Below are 24,362 nucleotides of genomic sequence, written 5' to 3'. Positions count from 1 at the left end.
TTTCTATAAAACTTTTTACCCAGACTAACAACTGAACTAAAAATAAAACAATGTGTACTAGAATAAAACCATGCAAACACTCTTAGGCTGTGAACCATTTCGCGGTTAATTTTAACTTTGGTTAAAATCTGACACTCGAGTGGTTAATTTGATGTTGTCAAAAAGAAATCGCGCACTGAAAAAAATCGCGCAATGAAAATTCTAATACTAATTCTTCAGTTGAAATTATTTCCAGTGGAAAATAAACCCAAATAACTTTCCGTCCGTCAAATTTTGAAATGGGCCACAGTTTTAGTCAAATTTAACTACTAGGCACCAAATAACCACTCAAGTGTCAGATTTTAACCAAAAGTTAAAATTAACCGTGAAATGGTTCACAGCCTTAATATTGCTTTCAAACATTTTCTTTAAAACATTATTGTCGGTTAAATTTTTTCATAAATCTAGTTTTGTGTGTGTGCGTGTTCATTGGATGACAGTTTAACTCAGAGCAAATTTGAGGGTTCTGAAGTACATTTATGACACTCTTACTGTGGGCTATTTGATTTATTGCTTCTTGGGTTAAGCGTAATTTGCATTAAAGAAAATTTCATGGCCGCCAATATGATGTCCTATACCGTAGCATTTATTGACATCAAATATACTTCGAAATGCAAAAACAAAAAAAATTATGGACTTTAATGATTCATTTTCAGAACGTATACACAAGTTTTAATGCCACGAAATAGTTTTATACAAAAATGACGAAGAATCACAAAAAATAATTTTTAAAAATCATGGAGATTTTCGCAAAAACTGCATTTATTTGAAGGCGATTAGTTATAATTCTTATTTTTATCCAAACATTCACGATAAAAATAAAAGTGCATGAAGTTTTTACGTTCGGAAAAAACCTCTAACTTGTAAATAAAATCTAATATATTCTTACTGGTTGAATTCAAAGCTGACATAACACACACATAGCCATGAAAAATATTATCAAATCGACAATTTATTCATAGCGGAATTCATTCCTTCCGAATAATTTAAATGTTGATCGTAAAGCTGGTTTCAAAATTTTCTTGAATTTGGAGTTTTAACGCAGGTTTATGCTAATTCTTCACTTTGCTTTATGAACCTTATGAAGAATGGTCCACTTGGCAGGAACATGCTGTTATAGAGGTTTTCAGTAGGCTTTTGTGGAGTTTAAAGTTTTAATGCAAGATTTATTATGTAGCATTGAAAACAGCTACAAGTATTTATTAATATTAAAATTGTTACTTGGGAATATATTGTTTAGTCTTTACAAAATGTGTTTTTTTGGGACGGCCGTATGCGATACGTTCGAAAGTATGCTAAACTCGTATCACGGTTTACGTTCGAACCAATTTGAACGAATCTTTTTTTTAGTACATCATTCGTACGAACCGTACTAGGTACACGGTTATCAAATCTAGGAAATGACGTCGATTAGGTTTTCCGTATGTTGATCAGACAGACGCCGGACAAAAAAATCGCCCAACCTACCTTTGGCTGAGGTTGGTGGGCCGACTTTGATAAAATATGTGAAACACATCCAGGGTGACGAGTGAATTGCCGATTGGATTTTCTGGTTTTTTCCCGGTTTGCGAAATAAAAATTCCCGGTTTTTGGAAAAGGCTCAAATCGCCTCAATTTAGCTTTTTTTTTAATATTCCTTACATTCAAGCTACAAACAGATATCCCACGTATAAAAAAGAACATCAAAATAAGCTCACTTATCAAAGATTAGAGTACTTTTCGGGCATCTCGATGTATAAATAGCATAGAGCCTTTTTCTAGTAATCTTGGGGTTTTGGATACACGTAACCTATTTCTTCCGAGCGCACATGACCGTTTTTATAATTTTTTGGTATACACATAATTCAAAATAAATCAATATGGAAAATAAATACATAAGAAATCAAAATCCCTAAAATGGAAACTTGTCACTCTGAAAAACAACAATCTATGCCTGCAATTTCAAAGCATTTTGAATAGAGTTTTCTTCGTTCCTTCCGGAATTTAAAGTGGAAATATCAGCTCGGCGGGAAAATTATAAACGGGATGATGACACAGCTAACCTATCACAGTATCGTCATTGCCAGGGCTTCGGCCATGATACAACGAATTGCCATATAGACATACGCTATTTAAATTGTAGTATTTCGCTTGCAAACATGTCTGTTCAATAAACGATACCCTCAGATGAATTGTCATGCCCTGATTGTGATGGAAGCCATAAAACCAACTATTAACAATGTTCTATTAGACAACACATTTTAAATTCTCATGTAAAAATAATTCGATATTGACATCTCACATAGCATGAGCATAACACAAATATTGCCCTAAGATGACATTACTGCGACAAATAATAATGAAAAAAGGGCAATCATTAGCAAATTTAAAAACATGAAGACTCCTAGCAATGTTTAAAAATTTTCATAAAAATTTTTCCTGTTACATTTCAATGCTTATTTCAAAACTTAATAAAAATCCAACAAAAGCACCCAAATTATTCTTTTTTTTTAAATGAGCTCTCATTTTGCTGTTATTTATAACAACTAGAAAAATTCCGAGGGCTCCTGATTGATTTAAAACTGTAAGTTCTTAAGAATCGTTGGACGAAACATGGGTTGTTGGTCTAATTTCCAATGGAATGTTCAACATATAGGGTCCGGCACTCGAAGTGTAACCAACTTCAGACCGCTCGCGCAGCTGACGCGCGGGCATCAGCTCTCTAGAAATTTGCTAAATGACAGTTCAAAGTTGTATTGTTTACAAGCGCAAGAAAGCATTTTGCAAAAAGTGAACGCGAAAAAAAACTCTTGACTTGAGAGAGCGAAGGAGCTTTTTTTTTAAATAACTATTTATTGGAAAATGAGTTAAAATTAAATTATTAAGATTTAAATTGGGTGTTCAGCCACAAGTGGTGACTTTTCAGCCCTATTATATATATATATATATATATATATATATATATATATATATATATATATATATATATATATATATATATATATATATATATATATATATATATATATATATATATATATATATATATATATATATATATGATTTGGTTATTACCATGAGGACATTATTTGCTTCCGCAATTCTGAGATTTTTGTGTAGGGAAAATTCTAAACCTACTTGTATTGTGTAATGGGGAAAAGGAACTTATATACTTACTTACTAACTAATACAGAGAGCGAATCGATTCAATTGAAGATTGCATCGATTTTTGTCGGAATTTGCTTATAATATTATGTGACATTACATCTAATGGTTCTATATTTGTGAGTCTGTGTAACTCATTTGTACTAAGCCAGGGAGGACGCTTCAAAATCATTTTCAGAATTTTATTCTGGATCCTTTGAAGCGTTTTCTTCCTGGTGGAACAACAGCTTGACCAAATTGGTACCGCATAAAGCATGGCTGGTCTGAAAATTTGTTTATAAATTAACAATTTGTTTTTTAGACAGAGCTTAGAATTTCTGTTTATAAGAGGATATAAACATTTAATATATTTATTACACTTTGCCTGGATTCCTTCAATGTGATCCTTGAAAGTGAGTTTTTTGTCATTTGTTAAACCTAAGTATTTAGCTTGATCAGACCATGTCAATTCCAAGCCATTCAATTTGAGAATGTGATCATTGTTTGGTTTAAGAAAAGAAGCTCTTGGCTTATGAGGAAAGATAATTAATTGCGTTTTTGCTGCATTAGGTTTAATTTTCCATTTTGACAGAAAATCACTGAAAATATTTAAACTTCTTTGTAGGCGACTGCAGATCACTCTTAGATTTCTACCTGTGGCTAACAGACTTGTGTCGTTACAGAATAGCGATTTCTGACAACCAACGGGTAGATTTGGAAGATCAGAATTGAAAATATTATACAAGATTGGAGCTACGATCAGTTAAATAATTTTGAATCATTTTGATCAAATAAATAGGAAACTGGAAATCAGACATTTTTGCTATTAAACCTTTGTACCAAACACTGTCGAATGCTTTTTCTATGTCTAGAAGAGCAACTCCAGAAGATTTATTTGCTTTTATCATGTTCGTTACTCTGACAAGTTGATGTGTAGTTGAATGTTCATGACGAAATCCAAACTGCTCTGGTAAAAAAAAATGAATTCTCATTTATATGAGTCATCATTCTCAAAAAGATAATTTTTTCAAAAAGTTTACTGATAGAAGAAAGTAAGCTAATTGGTCGATAACTTGATGTTTCTGCAGGGTTTTTATCAGGTTTCAGGATAGGAATTACTTTAGCGTTTTTCCACCTTTTTGGGAAGTAAGCTAATGAAAAACACTTGTTGAAAATTTTAAAGAGGAGTCTCAAGGCAACATCTGGAAGATTTTTAATAAGAATATTAAAAATTCCATCATTACCAGCAGGATTCATGTTTTTGAGTTTCCTAATAATTGATTTAATTTCATCAAAATTCGTCTCAATAATGTCATCGTGTGATAACACTTGGGTTGAAATATGATCATATTTCAGTGAGACTTCATTTTCAATAGGACTCACAACGTTCAAATTAAGATTGTGGACACTCCCGAACTGCTGAGCAAGTTTTTGAGCTTTTTCGCCATTTGTAAGAAGTATTTGATTTCCTTCCTTGAGAGCAGGAGTTGGTTTCTGAGGTTTCTTAAGAACCTTAGAAAGTTTCCAGAAAGGTTTAGAATATGGTTTAATTTTTTCAACTTCTTTAGCGAAATTTTCATTTCGCAAAAGAGTAAATCTATGTTTAATTTCTTTTTGTAAATCCTTAACTATGTTTTTCATAGCAGGATCACGAGAACGTTGATATTGTCGTCGACGAACATTCTTCAATCGAATGAGCAGTTGAAGATTATCATCAATGATAGGAGAATTTAATTTAGTTTGAGCTTTGGGAACTGAAAGATTTCTAGCTTCGATAATATAATGATTCAAATTGTCAATTGCTGAGTCGATGTCCGCAGATTTTTCTAAAATAGTTTCATGATCCACATGATTTTCAATGTGAGATCTGTAATCCAACCAATTAGCTCTATGATAGTTGAAAATAGAACTAATTGGATTAATTAATTTAATTGGATGATCTGAGTCAAAGTCAGCATGTGTAATCGGTTCACTACAAATGTGACTTTGATCTGTTAGAACCAGATCAATTGTAGACGGGTTTTTCACGGAAGAGAAACAAGTAGGATTACTGGGATGAAGAACTGTGAAGTAACCAGCTGAGAGTTGATTATGAAGTATTTTACCATTACTGTTATTTTGCCTACAATTCCACTGTACATGCTTAGCATTTAAGTCCCCTATTTCGGAAAATTTCGATCGATATCTTGTAAGTTTTTGCAAATCGCCTTTAAAGAAATTTAATTGTTCGCCGGTGCATTGGAATGGCAAATATGCTCCAGCGATGAAATAAATTCCATGAATGGTTTCAACTTCGATTCCCAAGCTTTCAATAGCTTTAGTATTGAAAGAAGGTAAAATTCGATATTTAATTTGCCGTTGGACAAAAATGGCAACTCCACCACCCATTCCAGTAAACCTGTCAAATCGATGAACCACATAATGTGGATTACTTTTCAATTTGACATTTGGTTTAAGAAAAGTTTCTGTTACAATGGCAGTATGGATTTTGTGAACTTTGAGAAAATTATAAAACTCATCTTCACTCGATTTCAAAGATCGAGCATTCCAATTTAAAATATTCAAATGATTATTTAACATCACTGTTAAATTTTAAATTCATTATAATATTATTTCCAAATTGCCATCCGATTTGAAATGCTTCAAAAAGTGATGAAGTCGAATTCATTTAGATGATCATTTGAAAAAGTTGATCTTGTAGGTAGATCATTTTATTTTTAGTTATATCGCCTAAATCGACTTCATTTAAAGAAGCGAATGGCTTTGAAGGAATATTTGTAGGTAGACTGCCATTAGAAGAAGATGATTTGGCCGGTCTACCTATTAATAAATTGTTTTCGTTAGAATTATTTACATTACAAGAAATAGGTGGTAGATTTCTACCTAAAATACCAGCATAACTGACATTTGAAGAAGATGATGACGAGGTCGATCTACCTGTCAATAAATTGTTTTCGTTAGAAGACGAATCGACAGGCGTACCTGTTTTTTGTTTTAAATTCGAAGAAATCAGTGCCTTAGAAGAAATAAACGTAATTTGTAACGGCATTTGTAACGGTTTTTTGATTTTCATGTATGCTCTGTAAATTTAAGGTCGTTGATTTGACTTGTTGTCGAAGCGAACGAGCGTTTAAATTTTTTTCCCTGACAGGACATTTCAAATAATTGGATTTATGATTTCCATTGCAATTTGAACATGAAAATTTATCAGTGGTTTCATTCATTGGACAAACGTCTTTCGAATGCGATTTACCACAATTCAAACACCGTATATCCATATGACAATTTTTGGTTCCATGACCGAAGCCTTGGCAACAACGACATTGCGTTAAGTTTGCAATACGATTATGCCGTTTATAATGTTCACAATGAATTTTAATGTGGGAAATGAAACGTACTTTCTCTAAAGTTTTCAAATTGTTTACTTCACTTCGATTGAAGTGTATTAGGTAAATTTCATGGGAAATTCCAGAGCGTGGTTTAGAAGTACCATTCGCTATTTTTTCATAACTATTACTTGGGAAGGGGCAAAACCAAGCAATTCTTTTAGTTCATTTTTAATTTCATCAATACTTTGATCATTTGATAATCCTTTCAAGACAGCCTTGAAGGGTCTGTCTGATTTTATATCATATGAATAAAATTTATGAAGTTTCTCGGACAAATATCGAATAAGACGTTCGTAATCTTCCAATCCATCCACCAAGACTCGACATTCTCCTCTTCGTCCGATTTGAAATGAGACTTTTACTTCCGGGAGAAAAGTAGAAAGCTCAGTACGGAATGCTTTGAAGTCGGAAATCATCACCGTCACTGGTGGCATAGATTGATGTTTCTTCCCAGAACGACAAGCGTCCATTTTGGGAATTTTTGAAGAATTTTCTTCTATGTCGCTACAATCGGATTCAGGAAGAATCCCGTAAATATTGTTAGACGGCATAGGATCAGCGGAAGGGAAATCCGTCCGTTGTCTTTTATTTTTACATTCAGATTCTATAAGATCATGAATGTTATTAGAAAAATGTTGAATAACGGATTGTGATTTATTCCGTATTGAATTATTTTTAGCCTTAGGCTTGTTGCCTTTCCGGTTGGACGCAGGCATTTTTTAAATGAATGAAATTTTAAATTAAATTAACTAGGCTAAATTAGTCTTCGATTAGACTCCTAGCTAGCCTTAAAAAAGGCTGATTAATTTCTTAGTCACTCTAATATCACTCTTTGTATCACTTAGACACTCTAATATCACTCTTTGTATCACTTAGTTAGTGATTCAGGTAGCCTTGAAAAAGACTGAAGCCTTGAATCAATGAAACTCTAGGTAGCCAGAAAAAAAACTCCAGGAGCCAAAAGCTATACGCGTGCGTTGCGAACGACTGTTCAACACCGACTGAGCGAAGGAGTTGCTTCGTTTGGCCGAAAGCATTGTATTTTCTGACAAGAAAATTTTTCCAATTGAGCAATTCGTAAACTCTCAAAACGATAGGGTTTACTTGACCGACCGTTCGTACGAGAATTTGAGTCATCGATTGGCCACCAGGAGGCAGCACCCGCAACAGATAATGTTTTGGGCCGCTGTAACCGCAGATGGGAGCTCTCCAATCGTTTTCATCGAGCCTGGCGTCAAGGTAAATGCGACATATTATCGGGAAAGTATTCTGGAGGTTGCTTTGAAGCCGTGGGCAGACAAACATTTCGGTGGCAGACCATGGACGTTTCAGCAGGACTCGGCACCGTCTCACAAAGCTCGAGTGAACCAAGAATGGCTGAAAAACAACGTTCCAAACTTCATCACGTCCGCACAATGGCTCTCGAATTCACCAGATGTGAATCCAATAGATTATTCTCTTTGGGCCATTTTGGAGAGCAAAGTCCGAACTAAAAGATACACCAGTCTCGGGGCGCTGAAAAAAGTTATTGTCCGCGAGTGGGCCTAAATACCTGCAAGTCACATTCGGCAGCTTGCGATTCGTTTTTTGACCGTCTCAAGGCCATAGTCAAGGCAAAAGGTGGTCATATCGAGCAAAAGTGAATTGATTCTGAATTTTGTATTATTTTTACACATTTTGTACTTTGAATTAAGTAAAAGTAATTTTCCAAACTGAATTTATGGCCTTTTTAATTGGTTACACTTCGAGTGCCGGACCCTGTAGAACCTGTATGGGACAATAAGTTCTTTCAATACTTTTACTGAACATCTCGCTCAAACGCAAACTTGGGTGTTGTCTCCTACTTTTCACTTATGGAAAAAATCATGTTGCTAACAACTATTACCATATCATATATCCGTTATACTCAGTTCACCTTCACATCCCATCCAAGTCAGTCGATATAACAAAACCGCTTACGTTCGGGACGGAAGAAACCAAGTACAGTATTGTGTAGTGAACAATAGAACGACCTCGAAATGAGTGAACCAAACGAACAAAAGCTACCGCCGACACGAAAGAATACAATTGTTGTTGACTTCAGACAGTGCAAAATTCGATCTTCGATACGAGAACTTGAAGGTTTGCTTGAAGAGCAAATGCATCTTGACATTAAACGTGTGCATTTACTTCAGTGCAATAAGACGAATAATGTTGTTTACATCCAGTTTTATGAAGAGTTGGATGCAATTCAATTCGCAAAAGACAATAACAATGTGCACTTTGTGGATCACGAGATCATTAAGTAAAACATTCCAGTATATATGGAAGATAGTGCTATAGAACTGCGTGTGCATGATCTTCCCTCAAGCGTCACCGATTCTTGTATTCGAAAAACTATGTTTGTTACGCTTGAAGAGGCCTATACATTCTTATGTGACTTTCGGTCAGGGTACAAGAATTCCGGGCAAATCACTTGTTACCTATGACAATATAATGGTTCCATGTCAATATTGTCAAAATGCTGTTCACTACGGTAAGCCATGTGATAAACTGGACAAGGAGACAACCACACCAAAGGACAACGGTGCTTCCTTCACACCAACCCTAAGCAACCCCCGTACATCTGTGACAGCCACCAACAACAATGAAGCATCCCCTTCAACGAAACCATCAGTATCCCCTATAGAACAAAGTACACCAGCTGCAGTCAACAACTTACCCTCCAATCAACCAGCAACTGCAACCAATGTACAACAACGCGCATCTACAGCAACTCTCAACGAGCTCAAGACTACGATCAACAAGGAATCCGATCACCATTGGATGGAAATGGAAACTCATCTAGAAAAAGGGTGACAACGAGATCCAAAAGCAAAAAAAAAATTAAGTAACAAAACTGTAAGCCAATCGACCAGGTAAAGCTTTTACACAAAAAGGCGAGAATAAAAATTTTATTATAAAAAATATCCGTTATACTATTTTGTAGAGTTTTAAACACCCTTTTCGGTGATATAATGTTTTGAAAATAACAAGTAAATTGATTCGTTATTACTTCACAAATACAAAATTTACTCTCCAGCGCCGTGAAAAGAACAAATGTATACTTATATGCTTTGTTGCATGAATGTATTTTTAAAAACCCTGTTTCCATCCACCTAGTGGTGTAATGCTGCCTTTCTCATGTATAATATGGTGGTATACTATTCAAAAAAATTTTCTTCGATTTTTGAAAGAAACCAAGAGATTGTTTGTGCATTAACTAGTATAACATACAGAATTAAACAGTGCTTTGATTGCGTAGGTCATCCTTAAGAAAACCACTAATTCCGGTTCTTCCGGAACCGGATACCGGGAACCAGGATAGCCGTAATCGAATTGTTTAGTTGCCCACTGATAATGACTATCGATTTGTATAGGTTTGAGACCAGTTTAGAAATTTTTTTACGTTTTTTGTTTCGCCGGTTTAAGTGACGGTGTACAATATTGAACACACTTTACCCTATAACTCCAGAACCGGGAGTTGGATCCGGATGAAATTCTGGAATTCCGTATGGGACCGGAAGACCTTTCATTTGAATCTTAGTTTGTGGAAATCGGTCAAACCATCGCTGAGAAAAGTGAGTTAGATCCATTTTGATATATATGACCACTATTTCCGTTACTTCCGGAACCGGATACCGGGAACCAGGATAGCCGGAGTCGGTTTGTTTAGTTGCCTACTGATAATGACTATCGATTTGTGTAGTTTTGAGACCAGTTTAGAAAATTTTTAAGTATTTTGTTTCGCCGGTTTAAGTGACGGTGTACAATATTGAACACACTATACCCTATAACTCCGGAACCGGAAGTCGGATCCGGACAAAATTCTGGAATTCTGTATGGGATCAGAAGACCTTTCATTTGAATATAAATTTGTGGAAATCGGTCAAACCATCGCTGAGAAAAGTGAGTGAGATCCATTTTGGTATATATGACCACTATTTCCGGTTTTTCTGGAATCGGATACCGGGAACCAGGGTAGCCGAAATTGGTATGGTTAGTTGCCTACTGATAATGACTATCAATTTGTGTAGTATTGAGACTAGTTTAGAAAATTTTTTACGTGTTTTGTTTCGCCGGTTTCAGTGACGGTGTACAATATTCAACACACTTTACCCTATAACTCCGGAACCGGAAGTCGGATCCGGATAAAATTCTGGAATGCCGTATGGTATCAGAAGACCTTTCAGTTGAATCTAAGTTTGTGCAAATCGGTCAAACCATCGCTGAGAAAAGTGAGTGGAATACATTTTGGTATATATGACCACTATTTCCGTTACTTCCGGAACCGGATACCGGGAACCAGCATAGCTGGAATCGGTTTTTTTTAGTTGTCTACGGATAATGACTATCGATTTGTGTAGTTTTGAGACCAGTTTAGAAATTTTTTAAATATTTTGTTTCGCCGGTTTAAGTGACGGTGTACAATATTGAACACACTATAAGTCCGGAACCGGAAGTCGGATCCGGATAAAATTCTGGAATTCCGTATGGGATCTTAACACCTTTCATTTGAATATAAGTTTGTGGAAATCGGTCAAACCATCGCTGAGAAAAGTGAGTGAGATCCATTTTTTTATATATGACCACTATTTCCGGTTTTTCTGGAATCGGATACCGGGAACCAGGGTAGCCGAAATTGGTATGGTTAGTTGCCTACTGATAATGACTATCAATTTGTGTAGTATTGAGACCAGTTTAGAAATTTTTTTACGTGCTTTGTTTCGCCGGTTTCAGTGACGGTGTACAATATTCAACACTCTTTACCCTATAACTTCGGAACCGGAAGTCGGATCCGGATAAAATTCTGGAATGCCGTATGGGATCAGAAGACCTTTCATTTGAATCTAAGTTTGTGCAAATCGGTCAAACCATCGCTGAGAAAAGTGAGTGGAATACATTTTGGTATATATGACCACTATTTCCGTTACTTCCGGAACCGGATACCGGGAACCAGCATAGCCGGAATCGGTTTTTTTAGTTGTCTACGGATAATGACTATCTATTTGTGTAGTTTTGAGACCAGTTTAGAAATTTTTTAAATATTTTGTTTCGCCGGTTTAAGTGACGGTGTACAATATTGAACACACTTTACTTTATAACTCCGGAACCGGAAGTAGGATCCAGATAAAATTCAAGAATTCCGTATGGGATCAGAAGACCTTTCATTTGAATATAAGTTTGTGGAAATAGGTCAAACCTTCGCTGAGAAAAGTGAGTGAGATCCATTTTGGTATATATGACAACTATTTCCGGTTTTTCTGGAATCGGATACCGGGAACCAGGGTAGCCGAAATCGGTTTTTTTATTTGCCTACTGATAATGACCATCGATTTGTGTAGTTTTGAGATAAACTGGAAATTTGTTTACGTATTTTGTTTCGCCGGTTTAAGTGACGGTGTACAATATTGAACACACTTTATTCTATAACTCCGGAACCGGAAGTCGGATCCGGATGAAATTCAGGAACTCCGTTTGGGACCACGAGACCTTTCATTTGAATCTGAGTTTGTCAAAATCGGTTCAGCCATCTCCGAGAAAACCTGGTGAGATTATTTGACACATACACACAGACACACACACATACACATACACATACACACACACACACACACACACACACACACACACACACACACAGACATTGCTCTGTCGGTGTAGACTAGATTCATCACCGGGGACTTGTCGAGTAGACGTCACAACACCAATTCGAGTCGTCGGGGCATCAGCGAACCGGAAGCTATGCTCCAACCGGAATCGCGGAGTCGAACTCAGCACTTCTTCGGGTGCCCCGCATGGCGTAAAAGGAGAAACTTTCCGTCAGTGTAGGCTAGATCCATCGTCGGGGATCAGGCGAGTAGTGTGGCGCGACGTAGCGGCATTGGGTTGTCGAGGCGCCAAAGAAGGATCGAGATGAATAAAGAGAGAAACGCAGGAGCTCATTTTCTCCCAAACGAAGAAGTGCATGAGCACAGCCGAGATGGATAAAGAGAGAAACGCAGGAGCTCATTTTCTCCCAAACGAAGAAGTGCATGAGCACAGCCTCCCCCGAAGTATTGAGCTTAGCTTAGTTCCGGGGAGATCGAGGCAAGATGTCCAAGGTGTTTAAGTGGGTAAGGTTCAGCCAGTCCCACTCGCTGGTTCACAATAGCGGTAGCTTGACAACTACCGAGCGCGTGAGCTGGGAAAGTACATAAGGTATTTCACCTTGTAAAAAAAAAACACACACAGACATTGCAGCTCGATGAACTGAGTCGAATGGTATATGACACTTGGCCCTCCGGGCCAATTTTCACTAGTCGGTTTATCAAGTGATTGCATAACCTTTCTATATGAGAAAGACAAAACATTACACTTTAATTTACATGAGATTCTTACGACCGAACTGTTTCACTTCTCAAATCGAACTGACTATCTTGCCCTGCCTGAATGTTCATTAGACCTGACTACCTAACCCCAAACTATTGTATCAGCGGCTATCCTGTCCGAACATGTCGAAACATCGAAGCGGCTTGGTGGTTTCGTCTAATGCAACTACTAATGGTTCTTGGCTGATGCAACCACGGTGGCCGTATATCTGCTGCGATGTCAGCGGTTCAATAATTCTTAACAGGGTGTTTGACATCTCCACGCGTTGGATACACTGGCGTCTTACTGCTGACGCGTGCTTTGCTGAGGTCTGTGCGTACGGGCCATATGGTATTCGGGTTCGTCCATAACTTCCTCCTTCTTAGATTGAACCGTCTCGGTTCAACCCTGATTGTGAGCTGTCTGCAACTTTGTCTATTGGAATTCGAATGAATAGTTCCAGCTTAAGATTGTAGATTTCTCTTATAATAAATGTAACGAAGGTTATGACGAGGCATGTGATTAAAACTATGGCTCCAATGTTAAATATTCTGGTCCTTTTTGCAATGGTTTCTAGATGCTCTAGCTTATGACGGTTATGTACGTGTAACAGTTCCAAATTGGTGATGGGCTCAGATATTAATTCTGATTCAAAACCACAATTGTTCTGCATAAGTGTTGGTTCAATGGAGTTTTTTATCAGTACTCCAAGGTTTTCGATTGATTTGAACTTCGAGAGCGTTGATGGCTTTGTAAAAATACAAGTACCAGGATTTCCTCGTAATATTGGATGGAGACATTTCTCCTCGTCTAAGCTTGGGAATTTTGATGAGGACTATTATGTCTGAATCGTTATGAAAAGCTACAGGTTCCAGAAACTCATAAGTTTGATCGTAGCTTTCAATTGATATGCCTTGTAATTCCAACAGTTGCGTTGCAAATTCCAGTTCTTGAGGTTGTAAGAACGTTTTTGACATTATACCAAGTTTTGATAGTTGTATTGATTCGAAGATTGTCATCAGCTGGTGGTGGATCATGTCGATGTTGAAGATGATGCTGTGTACGTGTAGAATGTGTTTCCAGTCGATTGGCCTGTCTAAACTCAACCAAGCTTGTTTTATGATGCTATCAATTTCTATAGATTGTCTATAAGCTTCTTTTGTTAACTTGTTAATCCTGCTTTCAAATAACTCATTTACTTTGACCTGCTCATTGTTTTCTGTAATTAAAGCATTGTTTGAATATTTCAAAGATTCCATTTGATTTTCAATTTTGAGTAAATATTCGTTATCAAGGTTTCCCATTATCATTTTTATAGTAGATCCAAGAAAATTGAGAAATCTTTTTGTTTTCCTTCGTTTTATAGTTAGATTTTCTAGTACAAAATAAGCTTGGCTATGTCTTTGTTTTAAAATGTTAACTATTTCGATAATATTTGAATTTTCTTCTAGTTTGTCGATAATTGTTTCATATTGTTTTAAGATAATTCTAAATGAATACAGATTGAATTTGTGAATAAGTGTGTGGGAACCTTCTTTTAAAAAAACGGGTTTGGTTTTGAAAGCAACAATGCCTGGATTGTTGTTTAGTTCGATTATTTATATGTCAGAAGGACTGATGAAATCACACCACAGAAGTATGATGCAACAATAAATTATAGTAACTCTGAGTGTCATCTTCCATCTGTAAAGAAACATTAAATTGAAGACAAATAATGGGATTATTGATTATTGTTAGGGTAAAATATTTCGTTTTCGTTTTAGCTTAGTTTTGTGGATTTTCTTCCGCTCTCGTCAATTACGTTAGTTTCCCTATTTTCTGTTACTTTTAGTTCTTGATATCGAGGTTGGTGTTTTAGATTATTGCGTTTTCTCCCGAAGATCGTGTTATTTAAAGAGAAATTTTCAGGCTCTTTTCTGCTCTTGTTGAGTTTTTCTAAATCTCTGAGCTTCATTTGTTCATATTTTTCAGAGAAGATCCTGTAGAATATCTCTTTTTGTCTAATTCTTTCTTCTAAATCTTCGGGTACCGTTTCCTCATTTTTAAAGCCAAAGAATAGCTCTTTAGGGGTTAATTTTGTTTGCGAGTGTATTGATTCATTATAAATGGAGACTGCCAAATTAATTTTTGCTGTTTCTGACAAATCTTTTGTTGTTTCTTTAATACTCAAGATGTTATGCAGTTCTCTCAACATTCTGTGAACAATTTCCTTTCCGTTGGAAGAGGACTGCCCAACACTTGTATAATGGTACTCAATATCATTTTCTTCAAGGAACTTTTGAATTGTTGTTGAAGTGAATGATGCTTCTTGGTCCTTGACGGGAAGGGAAGGTTTTTCTACATTTGAAAAAAAGTGAGTTATAGCTTTAAGTATGTGTATAGCGTTGCGTGTCCTTAGAGGGATCGCCATTGTTAGTCTTGAAAAATTTACGCATAATGTTAGATAATGTTTGTTATGGATGATAAAAATGTCCATATGTACAATTTGCAACGGTTTTGTAGGTGTTGCTATTAGTTTATATTGTTGTTTATATGGCCTTCTTTCATACTTAGCTGTTTGGCATAACCTGCAAAGGTCAGTATTTCAAAATGGATTCCATAAACATACGGTCTAAAATGTTTTGTTGCCCAAACAATGGTTAACAATTCGTTTCCAGTAGCAGAATAGTTGCATCCTGCTTCATTCAAAGTTCTTGATGCGTATGCAATAGGGTGTTCTTTACCGTCATCGAATTTTTGGGACAAAACTGCTCCGAGTGCAATATCGCTTGTGTCAGTTTCGAGAATAAATTTCTTGTTAAAATCAGGATATTTTAAAATGGGGTCGGCTGTCAGTAATCGTTTACAATCATTGAAGCAGTTAATGAATTGTTCGTTATGAATAAATTTTTCATCCTTTTTTAAACATTTCGTTAAAGGTTTAGTTTTCGCGAAGTCGCGAATAAATTTCCTGTAATATCCAAGCAAACCTAAAAATCCTTTGATTTGAGTAGTGGTCTTTTTATTGGCTAACCTAGAATTTTTTCAATTTTATTCGGATTTGGTCGAATGCCGTCTTGGGTTATTATATGACCTAAAAACTCACATTCCTTCTGAAGGAACTCACATTTGTCTAGCTAAATTTTTAGATTAGCTTGAGCGAGTGTTTTGAAGAACTTTGTTTAAATTGTCGAGATGTTGCTGAAGTGAACTACCAGAGATTATGATGTCATCTAGATAGACTAGGCAACACTTTCCGATTAAATTTCCAAGAATGTGATTCATTACAAGCTGGAAAGTTGCTGGTGCGTTTTTAAGTCTGAAAGGCATGCGTATAAAATCAAAATGTCCTTGGTCCGTACTGAAAGCGGTTTTCGGCCTGTCCTTGGAATGGACTTCAATCTGGTGGAATCCAGATTTTAGATCTAACGTAGTGAAGTAGGTACTACGACCAAGCCTATCGAGTATTTCCTCGATTCGTGGGATTGGAAATTTGTCATCCACGGTTTTTTCATTTAATTTGCGGTAATCTATGACAATGCGCCATTTCTTCTTGCCGCTAGCATCAAGTTTTTTTGGAACGATCCAAATTGGAGATGTCCATGGTGAGATGGAATTCTGGATAATTCTATCTTCCAACATTTCGTTTACTTTCTTCTCGACTTCAGCTTTGTGAACCTGGGGGTATCTGTATGTTTTCGTGTGCGCTGGAATGTCGTCAACTGTTTTAATTCGATGTTGGATTGTGGAAGTGCAAGACAATTTTACTGAATCGTTGTGAAGGATTTTATAATATTTAGAAAGGGTTTTCAATAAAGCAGGTTTTTCTTCAGAGTTAAGATGACTACTTCTAATCATTTTTTCTAATTCTGCGTAGGGTGTGTGAGATGTTTGGTGATTTAAGTTTATGTTATTCACCTCTGCTACCTGTATTGTTTTTGTCGGATGCGTCCAATGAAATGTCACAGTTTGGCCAAAATTTCTTATCGGGGCGTTTACGAAACCTTTTTCTGCATGATACGATCCTGACTGGATTACTGCATTGTCTATTTTTATATCATTAGAAAAGTAAACGTTGCCACTGTCTTGAGAAACGGGGAGTTTAATGATTCTCGTCGAATTTTCAGTCAGTGTCATCTGCAGCGGACCTTATTTCCTTATTTGCATGGCAAGTGTTTTTTGTGGGAGAACTAATTTATGATTACTCACGTCAATAAGAGCTTCTAAATCAGTGAGTGTTTCATAACCAATGATACCGTCGAAAAATGTATGAAAATTCAAAAGGAAAAAAAGGCGGGTGGGTAATGTTACAGACATAACTGGAGGACGTGAATACGAATAAAACTGACATATTTCTTTCTCACTTCCGGATAGAGATAATCATTTGTATCAGATTGTGTATATTTTACAACTTTCATTGCTTCGCTTCCAGAATTTTAACGATGCATCTATACTACAGTACGACTAATTTTCGGCAAACATATTCTACCATACAATTAAATAACACGGAACAAAGACAGTTTTGTAGATTTAGATACCAGTAGAAATACTCAAAATCCTTTGGAAATAATTGAGTGGTTCTAAAAAACCACTTTGCGTAATTTAACCAATGTTTATAAATTTAAGAACTAATATATAAATCTAGGGCACGCTCCGAATTCAGCTGCAAATTTTCGGAATCTACACACTTAAAAAATTAGAGGGTTGTATGCAAGACACGACCGAGCACAATAACATTAAAAATGAAACGTTTCTAGGGTCTTCATAATAAATACAAAAATAAAGATGATAATGATGATGATGCACTAAACTTCACTACACTTCAAAGTTACTTGAAAGCTCAATTTTAGATACAAACAAGCTAAAGATTAAAAACCTGAACACATGAAACTATTTTATTTTATGATGATAATTTTCGAGAAACGTCCAAACTTATTAATTTGATTTGATTTATATCGTTTATTTACCCCCAGTTTTAACCTAATAATGGTCGTTCACTGGGTGGACTTATTAATTTTATAAACAGTTAATCGATCCAAAAGAATGTTGTACCAGTAATCTCAGTAATGGTGTAATTTTATTAATCCTTCAAAATCGTCGATAATCTTCGGAATGTGTCAGTAAATAATATAGCAACAATACGAGGAAGAAAACATGTGAAACAGTCCGCATAAAATATTTAGTTACTTACATTGATTTTCGCTTTGGCATATTAGGAATATATGGAATGGATACGCCACAAAATTCCCAAATTTTGTTCATATTGTAACTTGATGTTATTAACACATGAATGAACATTGTCATAATTACAACGCGTGTAGCCATCAGACGCTTAATGTTTTGAAGCAAATAATAATTGAACTGAAACTGGCGGTTAACCAAATTCTACGAGGGTTCCTATTCAAACGATACATGTAAAATCGCAGGCTTACCTTGAGTTTATCTTTGATACTATATGATATTTCATCTAATTGTACTGTATATGTGAGCCTGTGAAACTCATTTATACTACTAAACCGAGGAGACCGCTTTTAGATAAGTTTCAGAATTTAATTTTGAATCTTTTGAAGCGTATGATTCCTGGTGGGACAACAACTTGTTCAGTCATATTGTCACGTTTTGTTCGTATGGGAATAGAGATTTAAGTATGCAAACCGGTCCGTTGACAAATTAAAACATTTTTAAGCTAACAATATTGAAGCTTCGGAATCATTTAAATTAGGAAAATCCATTAACAAATGATCGAGGAACAAGCGCTGCAAATTAGATCCTAAAAATCTATCGCCGATAATTCTATATTGGCCTAATAGTTACCAGAGAACCAAAATAAAATACTCAATTCAAACCAATTTTTCAATGGTATGCAATTGAAATATTTAAATGACGTTGTCTCATAATAGGCATTTTTAATGGTAAAATCGACCAAAAATTTAATAAATACATGGGATATTTCAAAAGTATCGGTAACCACGCTGATTTTGTTCTTCAATAGCTAGATGATGTATAAGATACTCAAGCGTACACGGTGTTGCACAGACAACAGGAAATATCACCAACGCATAATGCAAAAGCGACAATCCAGCAAGTGATCGCATATACAATCCAGTCATCAGCTCACTGGACGAGCTACTTGTTTCATTCACAGTCAAACATCAACTAGGCAAAGAAATATTGTGCAGCCTATATTTATAGATTTCTCTTCATACTACGCATAACGATGCGGTGTTTTTTATGCATGACGCAAAGCCTCCTATGCCGAATAAGAAGTTGACGTCATTTTATACAACAGGGATTGGTGGATGAAAACATAGGTCGATTCCAACCATTTTTTCAATAGTATGCTATTGAAAGACTGAAAAGACGTCGTCATACATGTTTAAGTTAAAAGTTTCCGAATCGATTGGTTGTTAAATTATAACAATCCATCAACAAATGACCGAGTTATTAACGTTCAAAATTATGACACAAAAAGGTTACGCGACTATTTTTGAAACTTTTAATTGACACCCGGATTTCTTTCGTCCGTTTGTAATAAATGTGTAAAGATTCGGTCATTTTCAATGACCAGAGTTGTGTTTGGTAAGTCGCAATGTTATTGCGATCACCATAAGCACTGTGTAATATGTTTGCTACTTCCTCGAAGGTGGTAGGGTTTCCATTTACACATACACATGTGGGCTTTGCCTTCGACTTTGGTTATCACCGCCTTTTCGTACACGGCAAATAGATCCGGTGCTACGGAGCTCTTCTGGTTGTGTGTAGTCAATGAGTCAATTGTTTTTTATTCCCGTCGAATGATGGAATCATCCGAATTGGATCAGGAATTCTAAAGAAGTCAGTGCGGCGTTCCTCCATTGCGGGAGCTTGCCGTTGTTGTTGTTGTTGCAGTTGTTGCTGCTGCTGTTGTAAACTACTATTCTCCATTTGGAGAGCACCGATTCTTTGTTCCAAGCTTTGAATTTGGTCAAAGATGGCTTGCAAATTATTGTTTTCCATTTCAGAGCACTTTAAGGCTCTTACTTTTGGAATTGGACTGAATTTTGGCATAAAATTGTAGTGAAAGAAAGGGAAAGATTACTCACGATTCCTCGTTCTTGAAGGATTAAAATCCACCGCTTTAGTGTTGAGATCCTCCAATTGATTGACGCGAATTGCCTACGGGGTGAGGGATGGCTTGTGATGCTTCTCGATGAAACTTCTCCGCCGGTCAGCCAACGTTGCGGGTTGAACACTAGTTTGTTAGTTTGAATTTAGAACAAAAGTTCCACGTGTTGGGTTTTTGTTATGATAGTAAACTTTCACTTCACTAGTTAGAGTTTCTTCACTAAATCGTAGAACGAGCCGTACGACTGCACCACTTATATGCTTTGTTGCATGAATGTATTTTTAAAAAAAACATTACACTTTAATTTACATGAGATTCTTACGACTGACTGTTTCACTTCTCAAATCGAACTGACTATCTTGTCCTGTCTGAATGTTCATTAGACCTCACTACCTAGCCCTAAACAATTGTATCAGCTGTTATCCTGTCCGAACATGTCGAATCGTCGATGCGGCATGGTGGTTTCGGCTGATGCAATTGCAGATGGTTCTTGGCTGATGCAACCACGGTGGCCGGATGTCTGCTGCGATGTCAGCGGTTCAATAATACTTAACAGGGTGGTTGACATCTCCACGCGTTGGATACACTGGCGTCTTACTGCTGGCGCGTACTTTGCTGAGGTCTGTGCGTACGGGCCATATGCTATTCGGGTTCGTCCATAATTGTATACCTGTAGAACAACAACACAAAAACACCTGCAATTACGTTGGTACATTCAAATTAACAATAGTTGTCACCACTGCGGAAAATATCTTTTTCATAAAGACACCTTCACCACATGTTCGATTTTCTCGGTGCCAGGGTCGCTCGCGCGAAGGTATTATTCACTCATCCGACGCAGCATATGAACATATTTAATACAAACAAATAGTTTTACCCTAAATATTGATTAACAGAGATTTTGTATTCGTTTTTAGGTTGCCTTTGATAGTAATGGAGACAGGATGTTTGCCGAATATGATGTAGTCAATGTTCAGCACTCTTCATCATCAATTTTAAGAAAAAATATTGTTGTTGGAAGTTTGTTTTACGATGCAGAAAAAGGAAGAATGAAATTGAAAATTAATGACACAGCCTTGATCTGGCCAGGAAACACAGAGAAAAAACCGGAAGGAATCATGATTCCAACACATTTGAAGGTTTTAACAATCGAAGAAAAACCATTCGTATATGTTCGAAAATTACTAGATGATGAAATTGAATGTCAGGATGATGAAACGATTTGTCCACATTTCAATACAACTGATGGAATTGGTAGCTTTTGGTTTTAGTGATGTGATGAGTAACTACTTAGTTATTATTTCAGAAAAAGAATTTTGTTGCAAAGGCTACTGTATTGATTTATTAAAAGCACTAGCAGTCAGGATAAATTTCACATTTGATTTAGCATTATCCCCCGATGGCCAATTTGGCCATTATCAGCTAAAAAACCACACAACCGGAATTGGAACGAATGTTAAAAAAGAATGGAGCGGTTTGATTGGAGAGCTTGTAGCTGAACGAGCTGATTTGATAGTGGCACCCTTAACTATAAACCCAGAAAGGGCGGAATTCATTGAATTCTCCAAGCCTTTCAAATATCAAGGTATTACCATATTGGAGAAAAAACCGTCTAGATCAAGCACACTGGTAAGGCATTAGTTTTAATTTATGTATTAATTTTAAACTTCATTTGATATGATTTATCTTTAATATTCAGTCACAAATGGTGACGTCTCAGTTCTCTATATGGGACATTCCACGCAAAATCAGCCACCCAAAATTATTTTTGTCACCTAATTTTATTCGGTAAACAACTCGAAATTATTCGACACGTATTTTTGCCTTTCTCATATAGAAAGGTTATGCAATCACTGTGAAAACCGACTTTTGAACCGAGGCCCGGAGGGCCGAGTGTCATATACCATTCGACTCAGTTCGTCGAGTACGCAAAATGTCTGTGTGTGTGTATGTGTGTGTGTGCGTATGTGTGTATGTAACGGTTTTTTGCACTAACTTTTCTCGGAGATGGCTGAACCGATTTTCACAAACTTAGATTCAAATGAAAGGTCTTGTGGTCCCATACAAAATTCCTGAATATTATTTGGATCCGACTTCCGGTTCCGGAATTATGGGGTAAAATGTGCAAAAAATTGTGAAAATTAGTGCACTAACTTTTCTCAGAGATGGCTGAATCGATTTTCACAAACTTAGATTCAAATGAAAGGTCTTGCGGTCCCATACAAAATTCCTGAACATTATTTGGATCCGACTTCCGGGTCGAGAGTTATGGGGTAAAATGTGCAAAAAAAAGAAAATATGTGTTTAACCTTTTCTCATAGATGGCGCGACCGATTTTCACAAACTTAGGTTCAAATGAAAGGTCCTGTGGTCCCATGCGTTATTCCTGAATTTCATGCGGATCCGACTTCCGGATCCGGAAATATAGGGTAAAGTGTGTTAAAAATTGTACACCATCACTGAAAATGGGTAAAAACCCTAAAAAATTTTCTAAATCGACCTCAAATCTTTTCCAATTTGATGGTTTTTATCAGTAGACGGTCAAACAAACCGATTTCGGTTATTCTTTTAAGAATCGAAAAAATTTTTTTTTGCCTATCTCATATAGAAAGGTTATGCAATCACTGTGAAAACCGACTTTTGAATCGAGGCCGAGGGCCGAGTGTCATATACCATTCGACTCAGTTCGTCGAGTACGCAAATTGTCTGTGTGTGTGTTTGTGTGTGTATGTGCAAAAAAATGAAAATATGTGTTCTAACTTTTCTCATAGATGGCGCGACCGATTTTCACAAACTTAGGTTCAAGGTTCCGACTTCCGGATCCGGAAATATAGGGTAAAGTGTGTTAAAAATTTTATACCATCACTGAAAATTTTAATCACACCGTAAAAAGTTTTCTAAATCGACCTCAAATCTTTTCCAATTGATAGTTTTTATCAGTAGACGGTCAAACAAATCTATTTGGATTATTCTTTTAAGAATCGAAGAAAAATAATTTTAAAGAATACCACAGTATTATATATGATAGTTTGATTGCTATGAGAAAGGCATCATTACACCACTAGGTGGATTAAAACAGGTTTTTATTTCATTATGGTACGTGAAATTTCCGAGGTATAATTTTTTGAAATTTTTTCAACAGCCTAAAATCTAATAAAGATACAAAAATTCGTCCAAGACATGAAATGTGAGTCTTCTCCTTAGCTTTCAATTAAGTGATTCCATAAAACAACTTTTGAAGTTAATATAATGCAAAAAGTTAAAAATTAATAAACAAATTAAAAAAATTCAATCTTCGGCCAAATTTTTTTTGTTGAAAAAAGATGCCTTAGGGGCTTAACTCAATCTTGGAAAATATTCAGAACGGAAAGATCAATACTTTTGAAGCAGAGAGTTTTTCAATTACCACCCGCACGCGTGGAGCGTAACGTAGCGCAATTCGCTTTTCGGATACGGGCTTAAAAGGCTATCCGCATTATGCCGATCCGATCGATCCGATCGATCCGATCGATCCGAGCTCATCGACGTTGACTTTTTACTGCTTCGGCTATGGCTGAGCTGCACATCCATTATTTCATTGCTCGAAAACAAACTTCATATTTTCAAAATGGGAAAAAAAATTGAAGAGTGACGAAAGTTTAATAATTAGCGATTTAGAGGAAAATTACACCTTCGTTATTCAAAACGCCATAACTGGCTTTCATTGGAACAACAACCAAGCGACTATATTCCCCATTGTTTTCTATTATAAAATGAACAGCAAAATCGATCATAAAATATTAGTAATTATTTCTGATTGCAAGAAACATGACGCAAAGCTGTGTATCTTTTTCTCAAAGCTCTTAATCATTATTTTTCACAATACTATCCACATGTCATTTCAACCGCCCGAGTGAACGGGTGCTATTTGGGTATTGTGCCACAAACCCGCGCGCGCAAATTATTTATAATTTACTTTTACATTTCTTGACCCGCGTCGCGTAGTGCTTGTTAAATTGCACATATATTTTTATTCTCTTCCGACAACCTTGTCGCGTGTATATTTTTTTATCGTATCGCCTAGTGCAGTATGGCAAAGTGCGGTGTCGTCAACTGTGCACTGAACGATAATCGTTCTCTTTGGAATTGCAGTGGAACCGTCGAAAGGAAATTTCACTCCGCCTGTATTGGCGTTCAGCGAAATAATGAAGAACTGCTGCGTACATTCATGTTTCCTTTATGCATCGATTGTCAGGAGGACTATTACGAACTATACAATTTGAAGGAACTCATACGCCAGCAGAAAAAAATAACGGACAGTATTAAGGTTCAGTCAGACTCCAATCAGGCCCTTATTCAGGACCTGAAAACCACGGCCA

The 24,362-nt window shown here is 36.3% G+C and overlaps 1 protein-coding gene across 5 annotated transcripts in view; it reads left to right on the top strand.

Annotated features, from left to right (window-relative positions):
* LOC131429963 (glutamate [NMDA] receptor subunit 1) overlaps positions 1-24,362 on the top strand; it is a 641,009-nt gene that overhangs the window by 476,528 nt on the left and 140,119 nt on the right. For all 5 annotated transcript variants that reach the window (XM_058594515.1, XM_058594513.1, XM_058594512.1 and 2 more), the window contains 2 exons: positions 20,922-21,258; positions 21,311-21,633. In XM_058594515.1, the coding sequence (XP_058450498.1) occupies positions 20,922-21,258; positions 21,311-21,633 (660 nt within the window). The remainder of the gene's footprint in view (positions 1-20,921; positions 21,259-21,310; positions 21,634-24,362) is intronic.

Source organism: Malaya genurostris, chromosome 2 (genome assembly GCF_030247185.1).
Source record: "Malaya genurostris strain Urasoe2022 chromosome 2, Malgen_1.1, whole genome shotgun sequence".
NCBI lineage: Eukaryota > Metazoa > Arthropoda > Insecta > Diptera > Culicidae > Malaya > Malaya genurostris.
Note: the sequence above shows the minus strand (reverse complement) of the source record. Positions and strands in the feature narration are given on the sequence as shown.